Here is a 21,525-nt window from a genome sequence, read left to right as displayed (position 1 = left end):
GGTAATAAGGTATCCGTTCTTCTCAAAACAGCAATCTGAATGTATAGTGACATGGATTGATTGTGCTCACCTACTTGTGTTTTATAAAAACTAATCCATCCACTTGGTTTACATAAAGAAGAATAAACGCACAAACATCTGGGAGGAGAGGTGACTCTGGTGTGGGGCTCAGAACTGCCCTCCACATTACTGCAGATTATGAGGATCAAATTGTGTACAGTGAGTTTAGTAACCTGATGTATAATACTTGCCTATTTTTCTCATCCCAGTGGTCCTGCCACATAGCAAAATGATGAGACAAAGACAACAGCATTGGATATCGCAGCAATAAAATCTGAGTGTTATTATTTTTTGTGTGTAAGAATATTTGCAGAAATGTTTGCTTTGCACGCTGTCTTCTGTAAGCTAACATAAAGAAAAAGCTTCATCTACTGTAGATATATACCAGTGTTGATATAATTTTTCTTTGGCATATATTTTGGATTTGGAGTGATGGAAATGGAGCTGCTAACTTGCGACTGAAAATACTTGTTGCTGAGCGAGGGCAAATGTATGCTTGTCTCTAGAAAAGGTAGAGACCCTTTAGCATAGAGATGCTTTGGCAACAGTCACATGAAGTTCAGAAATAATTAGAAAAGAAAAGGTTTCCTTTATACCCTTATATTGCCATGATGGTCCTTTTTTAATTCAAGCAGCAAAAGCCCCAATGTATTGTTGATGGTGAGATGGGCTTCTGCAAAAATTTTACCTTGAAGAGTGTTCTGCTTAAAAACAGCTTATTAAGAAAAAGCACTTATATTTGTCCTTGATTAGATTTCCAGCATAATGAATCAAAGCAAATATATGAGTCTGTCAGCTTCTTCTTGGGATCAAATGCACTATGATTGTGTTGTGTTTTTGTTTTTTTTTCAATGTGTCACTTCAATGTCTGAATCAGGCAAAAACAATTGTGTTATTTAATATGATGTTCTACACTAACGTGACCTTTTGAAGTTCTGTTATGTGAATCATGCATTCCTCTCTGGGTGATGGGGATTTGCAAAGAGGGGATTTGCTCCTGCACTTACTTTGGAAAGCCATCAAATGGCATGTAACACACGTGTCTCTCTTTGCCTCTCCAGTTCCTGTCACACTCCAGACATTGAGGATAGAGTTATTGAACTTGCAGCCATAAATAAAGCACAACCTACATATACTGAGCTTTCCATACTGCATTTCAAAAACCATTGGTAGGAATGCTGCAATACCATCAGGCTTACTTTTCCCCCAGGGCTGCTTCTTACATTACTTTTTGAAATTCTCAGGTGAGTCCATGGCCAGCCCCTCTACTGCATGGGAGGAATCTTGCTCCTACAGTACTAAAGCAGTACTAAAGAGCAGGATTTTCAGCTATTGATGTTGGCTCTATTTTAGGCCAGGGGAGGCAGCAGTGGGGAGGCAAATAAAAGGATTGAGAAGGATAGCAACACTGTCCAGGGAAGGACCACAGACAAGAAAGGTATAGAACAAAGGCTCTACCCAGGATACCCTTAAGGCCCTGCACAAAGTACACCTATGTCTGACATGTCTGTCGACTGCAGAAAGCTAATGGACTATGTCCTCTTTCAAGGCTGATGGATGGTGGTGACTGAAGCAAGAGCATAATCACAGATTCATTTTTGTTTTGTACTGCTGACCATCCATGTGAACGAACAGCTTCAGACCAACTTCCCTTCAAAACCACCTCTTTTGTCCTATTACATTGTCTGAGCTTCATGAAGAACACTCCTAATGAAATCAGAAAAACTATGAATGACAATCTCATTGATTCTCCTCTCCACATCATTATTACGCTTCCTAAGCCCTAAGCAAGCCAGAGGCATTGTGAAACCTGCTTGGACTGGCCTTCAGGGCTCAAGATGAAGTCAGATCAGGTAGAGACCATTTAATAGAATTTGGTGAAACCTCATGCTGTTTTGTGGTTTTGGCTACCCACCCTGAGTCCTCTGAATGGATGTGCTGTTAAACGAAAGAAATAAACATATATCCACTGGGCTTGTTACAGCCATAAGTCATGACAGATCATTGTTCCCTGGTATCCCTCTGAAATGTGAATGAGGCAGTTGGTGAACAGGTGTCCCAACTGTGACCCATTAGAACATTCACCACTCCCTTAGCTCTTACACACACACACACCACACAAACTCCACTATGGGGTTACCTTCTCAGCAATTTATTTTTCTCCATCATATCTACTCATATGCTCAAACAGGGCGTGAATTGCAAGGGTTCAATTTTAGAAAAGCAATGTCAGAAGCAGTCCTTAGTTGACTACCATGGCAAAGGAACTTTGCTTGGACTGTAACTGAGAGGCTATTGACCTAAATTTGGAATTGGAATCCTTACCAGACCCCTTTGCTTATAACACTTCTGTCTGCCTCATTTGATGAACACAGACAAAAGTCACACAAAGCAAAATGAAACCTGAGTATGTATTGTAGAAATGTAGAAGACAAATACAATATTTTTTCAAATGGAATTACTTTTAATATATACTCGCAGAAGGTCTAATACTACGTATGCTGTCTCTAATGTTTTCCTGTAAATAACTTTGGAACAGTAAAAACACTGATTTTTTTTTCTATGTCTCTGTTTAAGCATAAGACTTTGTAATGCTTTTTTAAAGAGAAAAAAAGATATCAAAGAGGAAATGATGTACTTGCTTCCTATGAGTGTAATGTACTCTTCAGTTTTTTATGGAAACTGATTGTAATAGATAAATTCTTTTGAACCGCCTTGGTGTATAGTGTCATACTCCTGTTTTATAACAGGGAGGGGGGGAAGAGCTATCAACGAACCCTGTTCCACAAATGACTGTAACTGAACATTGTGCTAGTACCCACGGACTGCAAAAGAAAATTCTCTTTGCAAGACTATTGGTCCAGCAAACGATATTCCTTTATAGCATATGGGCACAATCTACTGGAACTTATTGGGCACAGATCCCACTGAAATGAATGAGAACTGTGTAAGAACAGGCAGTGCATAGCTACACGCAATACTGGCAGGGCCTACTTGTACCGCTTCCTTTCACTTCAGTGGAATTTGCAGGGGGGGAAAAAACCGTGGTGGATTGTGCTTTATGCCTTTGACAAACCCTCCCACTTTGAATTAGCAAGAACAAATCTTTCTTTCCAACAAACAAAATATTTTTGTATACTTTTGCTTTACTATTTAAATCTGAGGTCAGATCACTCAGTAGCTACAAGACGAAGCCATAACTGACCTTCACCAAATAAATGTTTTAAGGATCACAATAAAAAAAAAATTCAGTGTATTAACAGCTATGAAAATGGGGGGAAAAACCAGACAGGAGTTATTACAAATGATTTGGGCTGCTTTTGACAGTGCCCAAGTTTGATTTACATGGCTAGTATTTTATGATGACCAATTTATTTTAAAAAAAGATATTTAGATTTAAATAAAACTTTCTAATATTTTTTGAAAAATCCCTGGGAATGCTTCCTTGCTTTTAGAGTTATGAGAGAAAAACAATTTTCATATACTTCCAAGTTTCAAAGGTTTAATATTTTTATCCTATTTCCAGTAACTTTTGTTAATGTGAAAAAGTGAGATGTTACATCTCTGTAACTTTGGAGCCACAAGTTATTTGGTGCTTGGCTGTAGCTGTTATTGATTGTTGTACATTTATTTTATCTCCCTTTTAGGAGTAGTTTGCAACTTTGATCAAAGCATGCTCACCCAGCTTTTGGGGGGGAAAAACCCACACACAACACTCTTCAGGATTGTGTTCTCAGAAAACAAGCATATATAAAAATGTCCTACTGGAAAAAAAAGTTCACTTTAAATCCATAGTAAGAATGATTTTTCTACAACAAAATACTTCGTCACTTCAGTTTTTCCCTGCAATTGCTTAATTGTATGATAATATTAATAAAAATGTATTTTATTGGCCTGTAGCGGAGAAAACACACACACACACACACAAAGGTGACATAACAATTGTTTTACATCTGCAGTTTCCTTCTGACCTCTCTCAGCTCTCTCTTTCAGCGCTTTCTCCCTTGTTTAATATTTATGTGAACGTGAATAAAAAAACTACAGCCTGATTCATTAGAAAGTGACCATTATTTTTTTTTTCTAATAAATGTTTTAGGACCAGCATCCCCCTGCGTCAAAATTTTTAAAAGGTTTTATATTTCTTTTAGAATGTAATAGCTTTTGGTCTTATTTTATGTCCTGTAAGTTATTAGTTCAATACTGTTAGCATTCCATAATAATGCACACATGATTTTTGAATGTTTTCTGTAAATGACAATCAATGTTGATGAAGTTCCTTTCTTTAATGCTGAACAAAATTAAAAAATGCATAAGAAAAACAAGTCGTCTGGCCTACATTTCTTGCAGCTGGGCACAAGGGAAGCCTGCCTTTTTCCTTGGGATAAATCAGGAAAATGAACAGTCAGTGGGTATTGATATATCCAAAACCAGTATCCAAGATTCTGGCAGCCTGGGACACGATCAAGAAAGGGAACAGGTGAAAGAGCTATGCGGATAATGAGAGCATGCGATGTAGATAGAAGAGCCAGCTTGATTCTCAGATTGCTTCCATTAGGTTCTGCAGAATAAACTGATGGCAGTTTAAGGGCCCAATCCTATGGGCCTCTAGCGCTGGCGCCAGGTGTCGCAAACTTGTTGTAAGGCACATCTGGGAGCGGAAAGCTGCAATGTTTGATAAGAGTCCATATATTTAATGTTTCTTAGATAGTGTTTACCATATGATCAGAATGACTGTTTTTGCAATAAAGGGTAGTCACATCACATGGTTAGCAGAACAACAGAAAAATGTAACAATCACCAAACAATCACCTTCAGAGCACAGTTACGGACCTGGCCCTGTGGCGCTCCAGGGCACAGGTTTGCAAAGCCACCCCCCCACACCTCACACCCATCCCCCTGCCTGGATACTTATCTAGCCACACAGAGCGTTCAGGAAACCTTTCTGAAACCTTTCTGAGGCTTCTGGCATGGACTTAAACCGTACACTTGGTTTTCTGGAAGTACCGCTTCAGAGTTTTCTGCCAGTACCGCATCTGGCATTCTGACATAACCCATTTCTAAAATCAGGAGGTTACACATCATGACTTGTACCCCATAATGGATTTTTCCTCCAGAAACTTGTCCAATCCCCTTTTAAAGGCGTCTAGGCTAGACGCCAGCACCACATCCTGCGGCAAGGAGTTCCACAGACCGACCACACGCTGAGTACACAGTTCACTACATGGCAGCCACATGCCCTGTCAGGACTGCTGAAATCCAATTACCTCAGGCCAGGGCAAAGCAGTTCTTTGCTTCAGCTCCTGGCACACACGTGTGCTTACACATGCAGGTGCATACACAAACATACGCAAATTGTGGGTCAGTTGTGGCATCCCCAAAGGCATAGTTGGTTTTGCTACTGTGCACACATACACAGTGGGAGTGGAGTAGGCCATTGAAATCCATGAAATTTAAACATCTTACCGTGTAAACCAGGATTTGAATTGCTGGCGTGTGGAAGACGGAAATATCAATCAGGGAATGACTTAAAGTTTAAAAGGAAACAAGAAAAGCACTAAAATGGTATCTCCAGAAATATATTCTACATGCATCAGTACAGTATAAAGGAAAAAGAAGTAACAGTCACGCTAAATGCTGCCATATGATTTCATGGTTAAAACTTCCTAGCTATTCCATTGAATGCCTGAAGTCAGTGGCACAGCTGAAGTTTTCTTTCTCCATTTCTTATTGCATGATAACACATGCTCGTACCCAGGCCACAGAAAGGGCAGTCATTCATTTCTGTGGGAAACAGGATATCCTGCAGGTGAAACCATGAGCTGGACATTTCAAGTCGAAGGGTCAACTATACATTACTTTAAGCACATGCTGTGCAGGGGTGTGCTTTGCTATTTCTTTGTTACGTGGCACTTGAGGTGGGCAGGTGATCCAGAGCAGGACCACAGTGGAAGGACTGGTGCTTAATCCTTTGCCTCACTATGATGCTGCCTACTCCCAATGGGAGCTTTTCTTCCTTGCCTGGCAGCTATGCCCCAGTGGAGGCCATATCTCTTTTGCCTGCCTAACATGGGCCACTTAATGAAAAACAAGCATGTAGTAGCAAAGCTACATGTGGCTAAAATAACATGTGGTTCAGCTCCTAGCATTGAGTTATGTGTGTCACTATATATAGCCTGCCTCAGTAAAGTGGTTATAAGGCCAACAGGTACTTTTTAATTACCCTGTGGAACTCCTTGCCACAGGATTTGATAACGACATCTGGCCTAGATGTCTTTAAAAAAGGATTGGCCAGATTTATGGAGGAAAAGTTCATCATAGCTTACAAGGCATGATGATTATATGCAACCTCCAGGTTTTAGAGATAGCCTATATCTGAAAGCTAGACTCAAGGGAGAGGCAACAGGATCCAGGTATCCAGGTATCACTGGCATCAGTGCTCCCTGAGGTAGCTGGTAGGCCCCTGTGAGATACAGGAAGCTGGACTAGTTGGGCCCTGGGTCTAATCCAAGGAGATCCAATCCAACCCATCAGGTGGCCATCAGGCCCACACTCATCAAAGGGTATACCTCATCAGATGAATTCCTGAACTCTCAGGCCTGGTGGCAGAGGTAGAACCCAATGTGCTATCAGGGGTTGGGTGGAGGTATTATGGCAGGTCCAGTGCAGGGCAACCTGCCACCAGCACCATAACTGCTGTGTATCAGAGCTGCAGCGCCATCATCACCTCTTTCATTTATTCTCCTTTTTGCCTTAAATTTTCCGTGAATATCTCCTCTCCTTGAATATTTCTTTCCCTGGCAAGAGAAAGACTCAGTGACAGTACTCCACCTACCCTCTTCCCTATGTTCTTTGAGGAAGGCAAACACACGGGGGGGAAGCACATAACCATAATAATTCTGGTGGCACATGAATTAACTCACCACCGGCGTTTGCCCTGCCCCGGCATGAGGCACAGGAGGGGCCAACCTCTGCAGCCTATTGACTGGGGGCTAATTGGATCGGAGCCACGTGTCTGTTGCACGGGGGAGCCTGCTCAGTCGGGACCAGGTTGCGATCCCCTACCCACTCACCCTCTGGCAGTCTGAGGTTAGCTGGTTGCCTACATGGGCTGGGTAGGAATTTTATGTCATCAGCCTAATTGCACACTGGTTGGTGGTTTTCTTGCCTACCCCAGACTGTGGAGTTAGGGGCGGAGGTGGGTGTTAAAAGGTCTTGTTGGTCACTTTAGGCAGGTGTCGTGCAGGTTTTGGGTATGTAAGGTCATCCTGGTGTACACTGCAAGGTGGCAAGGGCCGGGTGGACTCCATACTTACTCAAGCTGGCATTCCTGGCTGGGTGAGGCAGGCTGGATGAACCTCGGCCTGGTGGCAAAGGCGCATCACAGGTTCGCTCAGGTGGCCTGAGCTAGCCTGCCACCTTGACCCTACGGGGTGACAATGAAGGGGGCTGCAGGCTTGTACTGATGCAGCCCAGAATCGGGTGTGGTCGCCCAAAATTGCTAAAGGGGGAAGTAGATGGGCAGCTCCGTTTCCCCCATGTAGAACCAGCATGACTTAGGGCACAATCCTAACCCCTAACCCTAATCCAGCACTGGCATGGCAGTGCCAATGGGACGTGTGCTGCATCCTGCAGTTGGGTGTCAGTCACAGAGGCCTCCTCAAAGTAAGGGAATGTTTGTTCATTTACCTCAGAGCTGCATTGCTGGAAAGCACTGACATAAGGGGTTAGGATTGTGCCCTTCGTTGTTAGGCTCTGTTGCAATTTATGGTAATTTAAATAGTTAATAAAGTGGCCCTTTGTACCATATGCCCTCTTTTTTGGGAGGTGCTAGGTAATGAAGACCAAGCTGATCTAGGATCTGTACATGAGACATGAGGCGTACCATGACAATACTTACATGGTCCACATCTACCTTAGCACTGATCAAGACAGTGTCTTTGAGTGGGGGACAGTAGGCTTCATTGGCGATATCACGATGGCCTTGGTAATGACTCACGTTCCTGTTGCTCAGTAATCCTAAGAGCTACACCCCTTTTGATTCCTCATTGTGTAGGCTTCCTTCAGAACACTGCTGACAACCTCAGTACAAGCAGAGACAGTGCAGTTCTCGCCTCTTCAGAGTTGCATACAGAGGACTGATCTCTATCCCTGTACCAATCACAATGCCCAAGGTGAGCCTGTCCTCCAGAAGTAAACTCCATTCCAGTGCTGTGTACGTGCATCCACCAGTAGCTGTGCAACAGATAGGACCGACCCCAAGGTTTAAGGATTGCAGAACATACTTGCCTTGTAATGAGCAGACAATTAAAGGAAATAATCAGGACACTTACAGCCTCCAAAAGCCTTAGATGAAAATAAGCTACACTCCGCACTAAGTTAATCAGGTTCAATCTATTTTCCCTACTGCCGCAAATCACCACAGTTTTCAACTAACAAGAATGGGTTGCCCTACTTGATCTGACAGCCCTTGGAAGAGAGGCACTTAGCATAGCATTACCATCATTACATCCCCAGGTTAAAGGCAATGAAACTCCAGGAGCGGCAAAGTCAAATCAGTCCAATTGTCTGATTGTTCACGCTCACAAAGTAGTGAGGCCGGCAGGGGTCCGGCATAAAACTTCACATTTTTATTGAGGAGCTCCTTTAAGGTAATTCATGGCCCTCTGCAGTGGCTTTAAATCAGAAGGGCGAGAATGGTCTCTGCGACGGGGGCTCTCCCCATTCCTTGAGAGTGGTGCGGCAGATAGCCAGCTGCTAGGCCAGATGTCAAAGGTGCATTAAGAGCACTTGGTTTTTGATTCTCACCCATTCTGGGGAGGCACTACGGATTTGGCTCAGAGCACCGCAATAAAAAAAAGATGGCGATTAATGAAGCAGCCTGACTTAATAAAGCAAGTTGACTCCTGCTTCTTCCTCGCGAGCATTTTCACTGTCCACAGAGCAGTTCTTTTACTTACCAGCAGAGACGTATAAAATGTTAATCATCAATCTGTGGGCCATTAAAGAAGTTGCTTTCCCTCTCTCAACTTGAAAAACCAAGGGGGGGGGGAAGATAATAGGTTTAGTTAACAGAGCTCTTCAGATAATGGAGAGTGTTCAGAGGGAGGCACTGATGGAGTCAGCATGGGAGCGCAGTACATTAATTCAGCCTTTGCTTAAGAACAAGGAGTTCCAAACTCTGGGCAGTGAAAAGCCGTGCCTGAGATGCAGGTGGGCCTGCCACTCAGCTGCATGACTTTCTACATATGGTATGGCAGAGGTACTAGGCTTCCTTTTGTATCATTTAAGCCTGGTGAATTTCATTGGGGTTTCAGCCATTGTAATGACCTCGAGTCTACTGCTTTGACTGGATATAATGGGTCACCTTGTAGGGTCACTCCATTTTCAGCCCAGCTTCAACTAGACTCCAAGGTCTATCCCAGCCTTTGAGCCTCTGAGATCATTTGACCTGGGGCAGGAGGGGGGCAGGACTGGCAGAGCTCTGCTCCACTGGATCCAGAACCCTGTGTCAGACCTTTCAACCTGACACTGGGCCTCTCAACTCTGTGCCGGCAAAGTAACCAGTGCAAAGTTGATTAGCCCTATTGCAGGGCCTAATCCCCTGGGGGCTGGGAGATAAGAATAGGCCCTCAGTTTGGCTGTACTTGTCGTAAGAGGCGACTAAACAGCCACCGGGTAGATGGTATCGTCAGCCTGGGAAGGCAGCTCATCTAAGAGAAGGAAACTCTGACCTCAAACCTCCACTGCCTTGTGGCTACATCCAGTTATGGAAAAGGCTTCAGGAGTCAACCTTGAGGCAAAATCTGGAGCCGGAGTCCCTGAGGCAGTTCATGGCTGAACACAGTCACGTTCTGGCAACTCCTGCGACGTTGCTGGAACCAACCGTATTGGCTTCTGCCTTTCCATTGGACCATTTCAGCGACGTGGAGAGGGGGGATTTGCTGCATGGGTAACAGTCTATCCTCCATAACTACTTTACCCAGGCTTCATGCACTGGAGAGGACACTCTGTTCCAGAACCACCATTCAGAGCGTGACACCATAGACTTCCGAGACTGAAGGATGCCAACAACAAAATTGCAGGGCCTGCCTCCTTACCCAAATGAATGCCCCCTTCCCTGTGGAGACACCAGTGGCTCCCTGGCACACATATAATGCAGCGACAGCCATTTTTGCACTGTGCTCCTTTGGGCGCCGGGCAGCTCAGGATTGCTAGTTGGTCAACATCAAGGTGGGAAACATTGGGCCCACCCCTTGATCTTCCCCTTGGCCATGCGTCAGGTGGTTGGATTTGATCGATGGAAAGGTGAGTGCCAAATTCAAGCAGACTAGTTGGTTGCCTCCTGGCTCTTCTTGTGTTCACCTGGCCAGGTCTCCGGTGTTCCTAAGACATACCTTAACTAAGTTGCTGTTGCAGAAATGAAAGTACAAAAGGTTAGAATTGCAGAGAGAAGCAATGCTGATTCATCCTAGCTAGTGCCATGTTACACCCAGAGGTTCCCATTAACCACAGTGCCACTGGATTTCTTCAGTCAGTCTCCAGGATCATACTGGATCACTCAGTCACTGTTTAAGTGAATGCTGACTTGGAAAAATGACTCTGAATTTCATGGATTTCCAAGGAACGGAAACATACAATCTGTTTATGTTACACATGATTCTTCCCCCTGATTTCTCCTTACCAACTCATCATTTTGGAAGTCCTTATAGTTCCCCAATATAAGGTTTAAAATGTACAGCTTAAAAGTTCTATCATTGAATAATTCTGGTTTATTATTTGTGAAGTAAAAAAATTTGAAGCATCATACAATACTCATCAAAACACACAAACCCAGCCCATTGGGCTCACATTCTAAATTACACAGAAGTCAACTTTTAAGAAGTATTGGAGGAGGAGACCAAGAACAATTAGACATGGGCTAACCGAAATAAATGAATCTTAAAAGTTTTTTTTAAAGAAAAAAAAAAGATGGAGAGGAATAAGTACTGCAAATGTGGGTACTCCATACTGCACCTTTTGGCTTGTAGCCTAACTTTAGCTAGTCATGACTAACAGCCCAGTTCTATTGCCTACCATGCTATAGCATACAGCTGGGTCAATGGAGTGTGCACTGCGTGCTGTGGTGCAGGGGGAGGGGAATCAGGAGGCTGACCAAAGGTAAGTTTAAAAAAAAAACTTTTAAAATTACCTCTGGGCAGGCCTCTTGGCCACCTATGGGTATCCTCAGACCCATACCAGCTATTTTGTTTGCTTATGTCCGAGGGGAGGAAGGGAAGGGGTGAGCTATAAAGTGAGAGGTAGGATCTGTTGTGCACCTTTGCAGCTGAGATCCACCCACTCTAGCCTGCTCCCCACCTCCTTCCCTTCCCTGTTTCCTGCCCCAAGACACCCACAAATCTCCCCCTCCCTGCCGCATACTTACCAGAAAGGAGTGTCATATGTAAGTTCTTTCCTCATAAGACTGTGACAGGAGAACTTGCTTCTGTGCTTCTAACTTCTTTCTCAATAGTACATCCTTCTCCCCTGCAGGGCCAGCCCTACAACTAAATGATCCTCAGGTGTCCCTACTGTTAAAGAGTAGCCAATTGAATTTTCTCCTTCATGCACCAAAAGATCTGGGCATCTCTTCTCTGTCAAGGTATAAATAAATCATGCAATAACTTTTCCATGTGAGAAAAATACAAGTTGTCACACCTACTTAGGAAATCCAGCATTCTCTAAGGCCACACAGATTTCTGGATACTGGGGAAGACCCACCAATACAGCTGGAATACCAGTTCCTAGGAAGGGACTCTGGGTCATTGTTTCTGGGACAACTGTAGCTCTCCCGGAAGACGATGACAAAATATGGTTCTGTGAATGTTCTTTTATCATGCAACAAAACTTTTTTTATTGTGCTGTAAAACCAGCCCTTTCTCTGGGATGTATGTGGCTGCTGAAGAGTAGGAGAGAAGGCACCTCTACGCCCATTAAAAATGAGGATCTGTGCTAAGTGACCCAGTGTTTACAATTGTTTCCCATTAAAATGTTTGTTTTATAAGACATCACACACGGGGAACGTTCTTATGTGATAGAGACGGTTGTCAGAACTGAACTCACAAAAGTTGCAACACCTTCTCTGTCTAGCAAAGTGTGGCTAAAGTGACCCCAAATCCTGCTATTTAAAGGCAGGAGAGGTGAGACAATTAGCGTCACACAGTGACAGAATCTTAAGCAGTAACAGTCAAAGGAGCACAATGATGCTAAAAGAATCAAGATGCCTACAAAAAAAAAAAAAAAATCAGCCCAGCTGGGATTTTTGGATTGGATTCTTCTCTTAAATTCTCTGCATTAAGCTGAACTCTTTTATTCTTTTTTTGTGGGCTAGGAGAGTATTGAAGTCTTAAGAAAAAGGAATAACCTTTCATATCACATGCCTGAGTTGTTTAGTAGTTTCTTAGAGTTTTCTTTTGAAGAATCTGCACTTTCTGCCACATTTTCAGCTTGTTAATGGAGAAGAAATGGGAAGCAAAATATCAGAACTAAAATACTCCTCACAGATAACAAGAAAATCACCTGTTTTGCAACTCTGTTGACACACCATGTCTTTTACTTAATACAAGCCATCTGACTTGCAGGTACGTTTCCAGGTCACAATCTAGAGGTGCTAGAGGTATGTTCCCAGGTGCAATCTAGAGGTTCCAGGTCACAATCATTAGAAGTGGACAACTCTGGAACCAGGGCTTCTCCTATACTGCCCATCCTGCAGTCCTTCACCCACAACTCTTCTCAAATCCTGTAGCAAGGAGGACACCGCTGCACATTATCAATTAGCAAAATGTCTTACAGTAAAAAGTTTCATATATCAGTTTAAATATTTTTCCTAGAAGTTAGTCTGTTGGAAGAATTCCAGTTTTTGCTTGACTGAAACTTGCCCCCAGTGGCGAGCCTGGAAGGGGGTGAGGAGGGGGGCAAATGCCACATGCAAAAGCACCATGCCTGCACAGTGTTGTGGACCATTCAGAAAGCCTTCTGAGGCTTCTGACAAGGTCTTAAGCAGTACTTCTGGTTTCCCTAAACCTGTGTGGGAAGCCCCAGAAAGCTTTCCGAGTTGTCCTCAACACCGCGTGAGGTTCCATTGCACTGGGTAGATATCAGGGTGGGGGCGGTGGCATGATGCAAGGGGGCAGCATCGCAAACCTGTGCCCCAGGCCACAATGAGGGACAGGTCTGTAACTACTGGTCCCATTTTTGACACTTTAAGAGTAAACAGCAGTAAAGGTCCTGAACCAACACTTGTTGACTAGGAGAGCCTGGATGGGGAGGAACAAGCTGGAAACATCATACAAACAAGATGGAGGCATCATTGGTTGATCCTCCTCATCCCTCAGAATATAGTGCATCTATTTTCCTGGGTGAGGTTGTGTTCCACTCCCCCTGAATAATCAGGACCACTGCTTTGACAGCTCATCAGTCTGGAGCTGCTTTTGGAGGTGGCAGTGGTTTCACAAAGTGCCCTTGACAAACTGTTTACACTGCTTGTACCCTTTTTTTGGAAGCATTGGACCTGGACATGGTCATTTGAATTCTAGTCACCACTGGGCTGGACAACTGTGACCAAGGACGTCTGGCAACTGTTGCCAGAAAGGCTCCAAAAGAATAGCACAAATTATTTTGGGTTGAGTGGTTTGCATTATAGATGTGGCATTCTGTCATTTGAACTGAGATTTTATGAAATGATCTGTATGCAGGCCCTGGTTGGTAAACAATTGGAGTGGGATAACAGAAATTTCTGGGATGGCCCTCAGTACTCCCACCATACTCCCCTCAATATCCCCAATACCTCCACCTATTCCATACTCATTCTAAAATGGTTAGATTACCCCCTCTCAATGATTACCCCCCTTTCCAAAAAAACCTGGAGTTGGGGGGGGTACAAGTTGCACCCATAACAAAGGCCTGTGAAACTGAGGGTCAGTTTTTTCAAAATTTAAGGTAGAATTTGAGTTACTGATTCCAAAAATGGTATCCGTTTTGCCCTATCATGTCTAGTTTCAGAGATACAGCATAGCCTCGTTAGTGAATGGTTCCACCAACGTCCTCATAAAGAAGCCATGGTGTAGGCTTACTCACAAGGAAGCTGCTGGAACCATTCACTAATGAGGCTATGTCTTATCTCTGAAACTAGACATGATGGGGAAAAGCTTGTGCTATTTTTGGAACCAGCACCCCAAATATACCGAGGACTAGGTCAAACTTTAAAGACAGCACAATGCGTGTCGACCTGTGTAATTGATGATAAATACTCTATTCATAATGTACCTAAACCATCACTGTTTAGCAACATCAACTTTGGTGTAAAGAAGCTCTGCATCTTATTGTTAGAGATTTTATTGAATCACCCCTTTTGTGCAGTATTAATCTACAAGAACATCAAAATCTTGTCATAAACTAAAGGAAGGCAAAGTGCGCAATATGTACTTCAGAAAAGTTTAGTACCCATTGTTCCATCTCTAGATAAGAAGAGATGAAGCAATGGAGAGGATTAAGAATTCTCAGAGCCCTAAGACCCAATAGTAGACATGAACTCTCATCAATTGCCGCACTGAGAAAATTGTAGCACTGTCTTTGGATATCACCAGACCCTGCCTTAGAAATTTAAGGTTTTTAGATGTATCCAACCCTGCAACACTAGTAGTAGTAGTAGTAGTAGTTGCCATCGTGGTAGATTCAACTGCATGCATGTAAACATATGTAGCCACAAGATGAAAACTAAAAATTAGCATTGCAGCTAATTCAGTGTGGTCAAAATCAAAACTCAAAGGGTTAACTTGTTCATGATTGAAAGTGTGCTCAAAAGGCCACAGGACAATTAGCTGCCTTGTAGAAAGGGAAGGCTTGCATAATTCACTGCAGCCCATAAACTGTAACACTCCCCAGTCCCTCAACATTAGCTGTTGACGTGGCTACAGCTTCTAGTGATTATGGTCACCCAGTGTAGGAAATGAATTAAGATTCTCCACAGGGTCCTCATTTGTGCAGTATATATTAAGACTAAAAGGCTACTTATGTAGATAGTTACTCTTACATCACTACTTATTTGCCCGCTAGCTGAGTTGCATCCAATTTAGCAAAGTGGCCACAAAATGTGTAATTTCACATAAAGTAGCTTATCCAATGGCACTAGGGGGGCTTATTTACATAACCGTTATTACCTGGGGTGATTTAATGCACGCTAATGTACACCCAGGGTGTCCCCTCCCCTTTCCTGGCTTTTCTCCATGTCAGTTTACAAACAAAGCAGTAGAAATAATGGCAATGTTGAGTTCTCTTGAAGTTACACCTGATCCTAAACACATTAAAACGGAAGCAAGCCTCATTCAGTTCAATAACATCCTTTGTCTGCAATGTGAGCTGCCTGCATATGGATACCCCAGAAGCCTAAATAAGAGAAGGAAAGAAGGAAAGCACCTTACCCTTGCAGAAAAATAGGCAGGTAAGCCACAGGCCTCTCTCAGACAGTAGCACAGGCAAATAAACCAGACAGACCTAAGTAATATAAAGCGTTCTATAATTCATCCACAAATCTAGATACTCCCCTTTAAGGGTTGATCAGGGCAAAATCCTGAATTTTGTTCTCAAGCATTTGTATGGGTAACCTTTGTAAGCAAAAACAAAGTCGATAATTGGGCCTAAGAGATATTGAGGAATCAGTGAAAACACATTTCCCCCCCCCCCTTTTCTCCCCTTTTGGGCTCAAATTTCTCAAAGTCCCTTATTAGTGGGTGCTTCCATTATGGAAGGAATACACTTCCTGAATTTCAAGTTTCTAGGTCCAAGGGTTTCGGCTGGGCATTGATGAGTTAATCAGTCAGGCCTGAGGAGTACACACACTGAATGGGCTCCATTATAAATCTAAGAATCAGAGGTTCCCCGGGTCCTACTTAAATAATACTTTAAAAACAACACCACAACTTTCTATATAGACTCTGAGTTAGCTTCTCTGAGGGTTTTGTCATGCAGTTTATTGCTTCAAGCCCTTGTAAAGCTAGTCACATTTCCACCTCACCTATTCTGTGTGAAAAATTCATTTATTTCCCTATGCTTGTAGGAGGAAGAAGATAATGCTAACACAATTAATGTCACATGAGCACAGTAGCAGCTTCCCCTTATTCTACCATAGTTTTTACAGGTTATTCTGATGTTCAGTAGGAAAGTAATTCTTTGTTTGAAGGTTTCCATCCCTGTGAGGGTTCTGGTAAATTAAGAGGAATGAAGCATCTTCCCAGAGAACTCCAGACAGAACTGGTACAACAGAGAAAAGATTTTTAAAACCTTGAAGCAAAAAGAAATGTTTGAAAGGAGTCTAGAAAGAATAAAAATGCTGACAGTTACCACTGACAAGGTTACTTTTCCTGTAACATTAGAGGTGGATTTAATTTAGACAGACAGGCAGTTGTGCGTGTGTGAGTTCCCAACAGGCACATCCTTGCTGTCAGAGAGTGTGGCCTTGCCACTCAGGTGGATAACAGGGTGATGGCTGGTGATGTCACCAACCACCACCCACTCCCACCATCTGGCACAGCATAGGGCAGTGTTTCCCAAACTGTGGGTTGTTACCCACCTGTGGGTCACAACCTGATCGTTGGTGGGTCATGAAACTAACCAGCTAACAGCTGATAAGGAAAATATATTGAGCAGTATGGAAAATGAAACCGATCTGCCTGGGTGTGTTTACTCATGGGTAGGAAACCATGCTTCAGTCCACTTTGGAGAGCAGGTCTGAGAGGAACACAGCATCACCAGAAAGATCCCAAAACGATGAACATAGGCCCCCCAAAAACACTCAAGAAAGAAGTCCCCCCCAGCTGATAAGGAAAGCCCTATGGAAAGAGAAACCGAGTGCCCAATCCTATCCAATTTTTCAGTGCTGATGCAGCAATGCCAATGGGGTATATGCTGCATCCTGTGGTGGTGGGGGCAGTCACAGAGGTCTCTTCTAGGTAAGGGAACGTTTGTTTCCTTGCATCAGTACTGGAAAGTTGGATAGGATTGGGCCCTGAGTCATACCTGCTCATTTACTAGTGAGTAGGCAACAGTGCTTCAACTCTTATCAAATGCCAGGTGAATGGGAATGCAATCCCACCAGAATGGTCCCAGTCTTATGGACATGGAGCTCAACAAACATTCCAGAAGGTGCCCCCTCACCATAGGAAAACGATAAAAACAGAGGCTTGAGCAGCTGGTAAACTGAAACTTTTTGTTTTTTAGTCTTGTACAGCTAGGGGGGTCCCAATAGAGTGTTTAAAACTGGTTTGGGTATTTCTGGTGGAGAAGCATTGAAGGGGCCATGATGCACATTTTGGTAACCTCTGGGCAATGTGAATGAAGGAGTTCCTATAAATCAAACCAGAAGTCCAGCACTTCCACATTTGGCCAGGAGGCAAATGATCCACTTTCTGCTCACTTGTGGCAGGCAGAAAGTGGATCAATGAGACTTGTGCCCACTGATGAAATCCATATCACCTTCCCTAATCCTTAATCCTAATCCTAATCCCTAATGCTGCCCCTGTAGGTACAGCTCACAAAATGTCTGTGTAAGTAAACTCATGTATCATCACAGGTGGCAATCAGTATGTTATCTTTTGGTCCTTTGACAATTTTGGATTGACAATTTGCCTCCAAGCAAAAGTTCTTCAATGGCAGGGGTCCTCTAATAACTTCTTTCTAAGAACATATCAATTTTCCAATTCCTCTCCATTATTCTTATAAGCAACATTTCTAAACTGTTAAAAAAAATGAATGGCTATCACAATGATCCCAGTGATCCCAGGAACTTTAATGAATACTTTTGGGATAAACCTATACAAATAAAAGTCAATAACTTGGTGGGCTCTTTTTCGTTTGGAAGAGCATTTGTTATTCTCGCACATGAATGGCTTTAATTTCCTTCCCATTCAAATGTATGACCAATGGAAGTGTTTGTCCACTTATAGTTTGTTTCTTCGGTTAAATACCTTCTAGGAAATCATTCAGGTTTTCAAAAGATCCTGTCTGCCAATCCCTTGCATCACAACCTAGTATAATATTCCAAAGGTTCATCACTGCCACTGTTAACAGCCTCATCTCCTGCTGCTTCTGCTGCTTCCGCTTCAGCTTCAAAAGCTGGATTGAGCCTCCCAGGTGTGTAGTCATTTCTTTTCAAGTCTAAGGAGAAAACAGTGAACAACTCAAAAGTGCAAATGTGTGAAAGGTCAAATCTTGACGATGAGAAGGTTTGTCAAATCAATTACACAGTAGAGTGGCATTTCTCAACTGGTGCACACATACCACTGGTGACATGCAAGGTGGTGTCCAGTTGTACCTGCAGTACCACCTGACACCTGCTGCCTGGCAGCAACTCTGCACTGTGACACAACAAACAGTGGTAGGCGGCTCAGCTCTGCAGGCAGAGCTGTAGCACACTGTTTCCACAAGTCTGAGAAAAGTCCTCCTGCCTGCCCTGATCCTCTTGCCAGTGTTTGTCATGTCACACCAGTTCTCCCATCTCAGAAGTAACTGGCAATTATGTCATTGCCACTTACTTCCAGTGGTACTTCCAACAGGTGGACCGTGCAAAGTGGTAAGTTGGGAGACAAAGGTTGAGAAATGCTGCAGTAGAGAACAGAAGGGAAGTGGTCCTCTATTAGTGCCTCCCCCAGATTCCACCACATGCTCATTCTGAAGAAGTGCAAGGAAGACCGTTAGCGCTGTGCGCAATATCAGCCATTGCCCCACCCCACCTCATGCGGACAGGCTGAGGAGGCAGGCTCCCATTGGGTCGCACAGTTTGGCGCGGTGCGGGCTGAGCTCACGTGGGCAATTCCCACCCGCAGGAGCTCAGTCCGGGGAGCAGCAGCAACCCCACCCACCCTCCCTTTGCACAGTCTGAGATTAGCTGGTCGCTCTCGCAGGGCCGGGTAGGAATTTTTTGCTGGCACCTTGATTGGCCATAGGTGTCAGTTTTTTCGCCTACCCCAGACTGCTGTATTGGGAGCTGTGGTTCTGATAGGTTCTCTTTCCTCCGGTCACTTGGCATGATGCATGTGGGGTGGGGTAGGTAGGGCAACTGGGTGTCCATCCAGGGCAGCAAGGTCAAGGGGGGCGAGCCAGAACCGCCAACATGATGCCTAGCCGGCTCAAAGAGGTAGGCTGGCAAACCCCCCTGACTGGTCTGGCTACGCTTGCATAGTTTGCCCAGCGAGCCAGCTGGCCAGCTCCCCTGCCCCCTTTGGGGGTGACGTAGACAGGCTGTGCCCTTGAGCCCCAGGGGAGGTAGACGGCTAGATCCGTTTCCCCCAATTTTAGGCCCCCGCATGCCGGGGGGCTAGCCCACTGGCCCCATCTAGCCCTGCTGTTTTGTTTGTCGTTGTTAATAAAGTGGCCCTAGTTCAACCCAAGAAACCTCAGCCTGGCGTCTTATTTGGGGGGTCAGGGGTAAATGATTTGAAACACTGTAGCAGATGCAACAATGAACTTTTCTTGTGCGCCTTTCAACCTTCTAAGCTGTGCAACTGGGCACAGGGCCAAACTACATTTTTATGAAGCATGCTAATGAAGCACCTCTTTAAAAAAAAGAAAAGAAAAGAAAATGAAAAAACCACAGCTGCAGTCCATGTGGAAGACGGAGTTAACCCTTTTTCCAGAACTGGTTTCCCACTGATAATCCCTCTGGAAGTGATTATTTGCATGTTTGGGGGACACCGTTTGGCAGGAAAATGGTTAACCTCCTTCAGAGTCTACATCAGGATCTCCCCTTCCTCCCTGCCAACCATTCCAGGCTGCTTTTTCTGCAACATGAACCTATCTAAATTAACAGGATCTGGCTGTTTAACAGCTCTTCAAACCCATCCATTTTGGGTGGATTCTCCTGGATAATATGCGTGATTTCTCTGCCAAACTTCCTATTTTCCAGCAAATATTCTGGCAAGCCCACAAGGAAAGGGTATATCAGCAGTGCAAGACAGAGCATAGCAAAGTGATGTTTCTTCTGAAGATATCAAATACCTTAAATTAAAGTATAGGAATGGAACAACTGAGGAGTTGAAAGGAAATAAAATTATGTTGAGACTGATGATCTGCTAATCTTAATTAGAGTTTGGACTCAACTTCAGCACTAGAAATTAATACTTTAGCAATTCCACTAGAAATTTGTCTAAGAACCTGTATGAAAGAGGGGAATAATTAAATGATATACAAAATGATAGACTTAGTACAGGCGTGCACTGCTTAACAACTGTCCACTTAACGATGGACCGCATATATGATGGTGGTCAAAGCAATGCTCTTAAAGAGACAATCACATCTTCCATAGCCTGCAGTAGAGCATCTATTTATACAACAAAAATGCTCTTAATGCAACAAAGGGGTAATTATTTCCAGTAGCCTGTGCAGCCAACTAGTGTCTGGCAGGGAGTGACTATTTACACAACAAAGGCAATAGATTGGACTTAATGTTCACTTAATGACCTAATCACATAACAACAGGGATAGGATAATGTATCCCGGTCATTAAGTGGCGCACACCTGCATTTTAAGAGCTTTCCAGGCTGGTTCATTTCCAGAGGAACACAGAGCTGGCCAAATGCTATTTAGTTTGGGTTAAATATAGTGGCCCTCTGCAATGTTCTGAAGACTTTTGAAAAGTCTCAGAGTAAAATTTTGCAGCTTCCTAGAGTTTCTGTTGCCAGAAGATTTAACTTTTATTTAGGAGATGGAAAACAAGGCAGAGAGTAGTGTACACACTTCACCATCCGTCCTAGATTCAGGGAGATGTTCCTAGGACTGCTCTGTTCAGAAACATGCAACTCTTTTCTAGCACATACCAGGAAGTCTGAGTTTCCTGCAACAGGAGTTACAGCAGTGTTTTGAAATGAAGTTTCTGATTGCTTCTTCCCCAAGATTTGCAGGTCCAAATGCCATCCCTCTAGATCTGAAAGAAATTACAAAGTGCCAGTGATTTTTGTAAATCACTGCAAATTCTTCAAACAGTAAAAACGGTGGCGCTTGGTTAGTTTGTTCATATAAATGTACGAGTTGGGACACTTTCTGGGCTGTACAGCCATGCCAACACAGAAAGTGTCTGTGAATGTATTTCTAATGCATTTTCCACTCTTCTTACAATTGACATATAATATACTTGACAAGCAGCATAACTCTGAATAACTATAACAGGTTCTAAACGTATGCTTCCAGATCAGTATCCATTAATTGTAGTATGGACCACTATTAGTTTGAGAACTTAACAGGGACATGCAGTGGCTGGGGAGGCTTTGAAAAGCACTGCTGCCCTGTGAGGTGCACAAGCACACTCAACCCACATTCAGAGCACATGGGTGAGTGTGCTTTGGCACCTCACAGGGTGGTGACGCTTTGGTGGAGAGGCTCTGCCTCACCTGCCTCCCCAGCCACCACATGTCCCTGGAACTTAAGGAGCTATTTCATCAA

General features: G+C 43.7%; 1 protein-coding gene across 1 annotated transcript in view; it reads right to left on the bottom strand.

Annotated features, from left to right (window-relative positions):
- Positions 1 to 18,109: 18,109 nt before the first annotated feature.
- Positions 18,110 to 21,525, bottom strand: part of TRPM6 (transient receptor potential cation channel subfamily M member 6) — a 112,489-nt gene continuing 109,073 nt past the window's right edge. The window contains exons 39-40 of the mRNA XM_066618057.1: positions 20,904 to 21,010; positions 18,110 to 18,246 (exon numbers count right to left, since the gene is read on the bottom strand). Of these exons, the coding sequence (XP_066474154.1) occupies positions 18,110 to 18,246; positions 20,904 to 21,010 (244 nt within the window). The remainder of the gene's footprint in view (positions 18,247 to 20,903; positions 21,011 to 21,525) is intronic.

The sequence above is a fragment of the Tiliqua scincoides genome, chromosome 2 (assembly GCF_035046505.1).
Source record: "Tiliqua scincoides isolate rTilSci1 chromosome 2, rTilSci1.hap2, whole genome shotgun sequence".
NCBI lineage: Eukaryota > Metazoa > Chordata > Lepidosauria > Squamata > Scincidae > Tiliqua > Tiliqua scincoides.
Note: the sequence above shows the minus strand (reverse complement) of the source record. Positions and strands in the feature narration are given on the sequence as shown.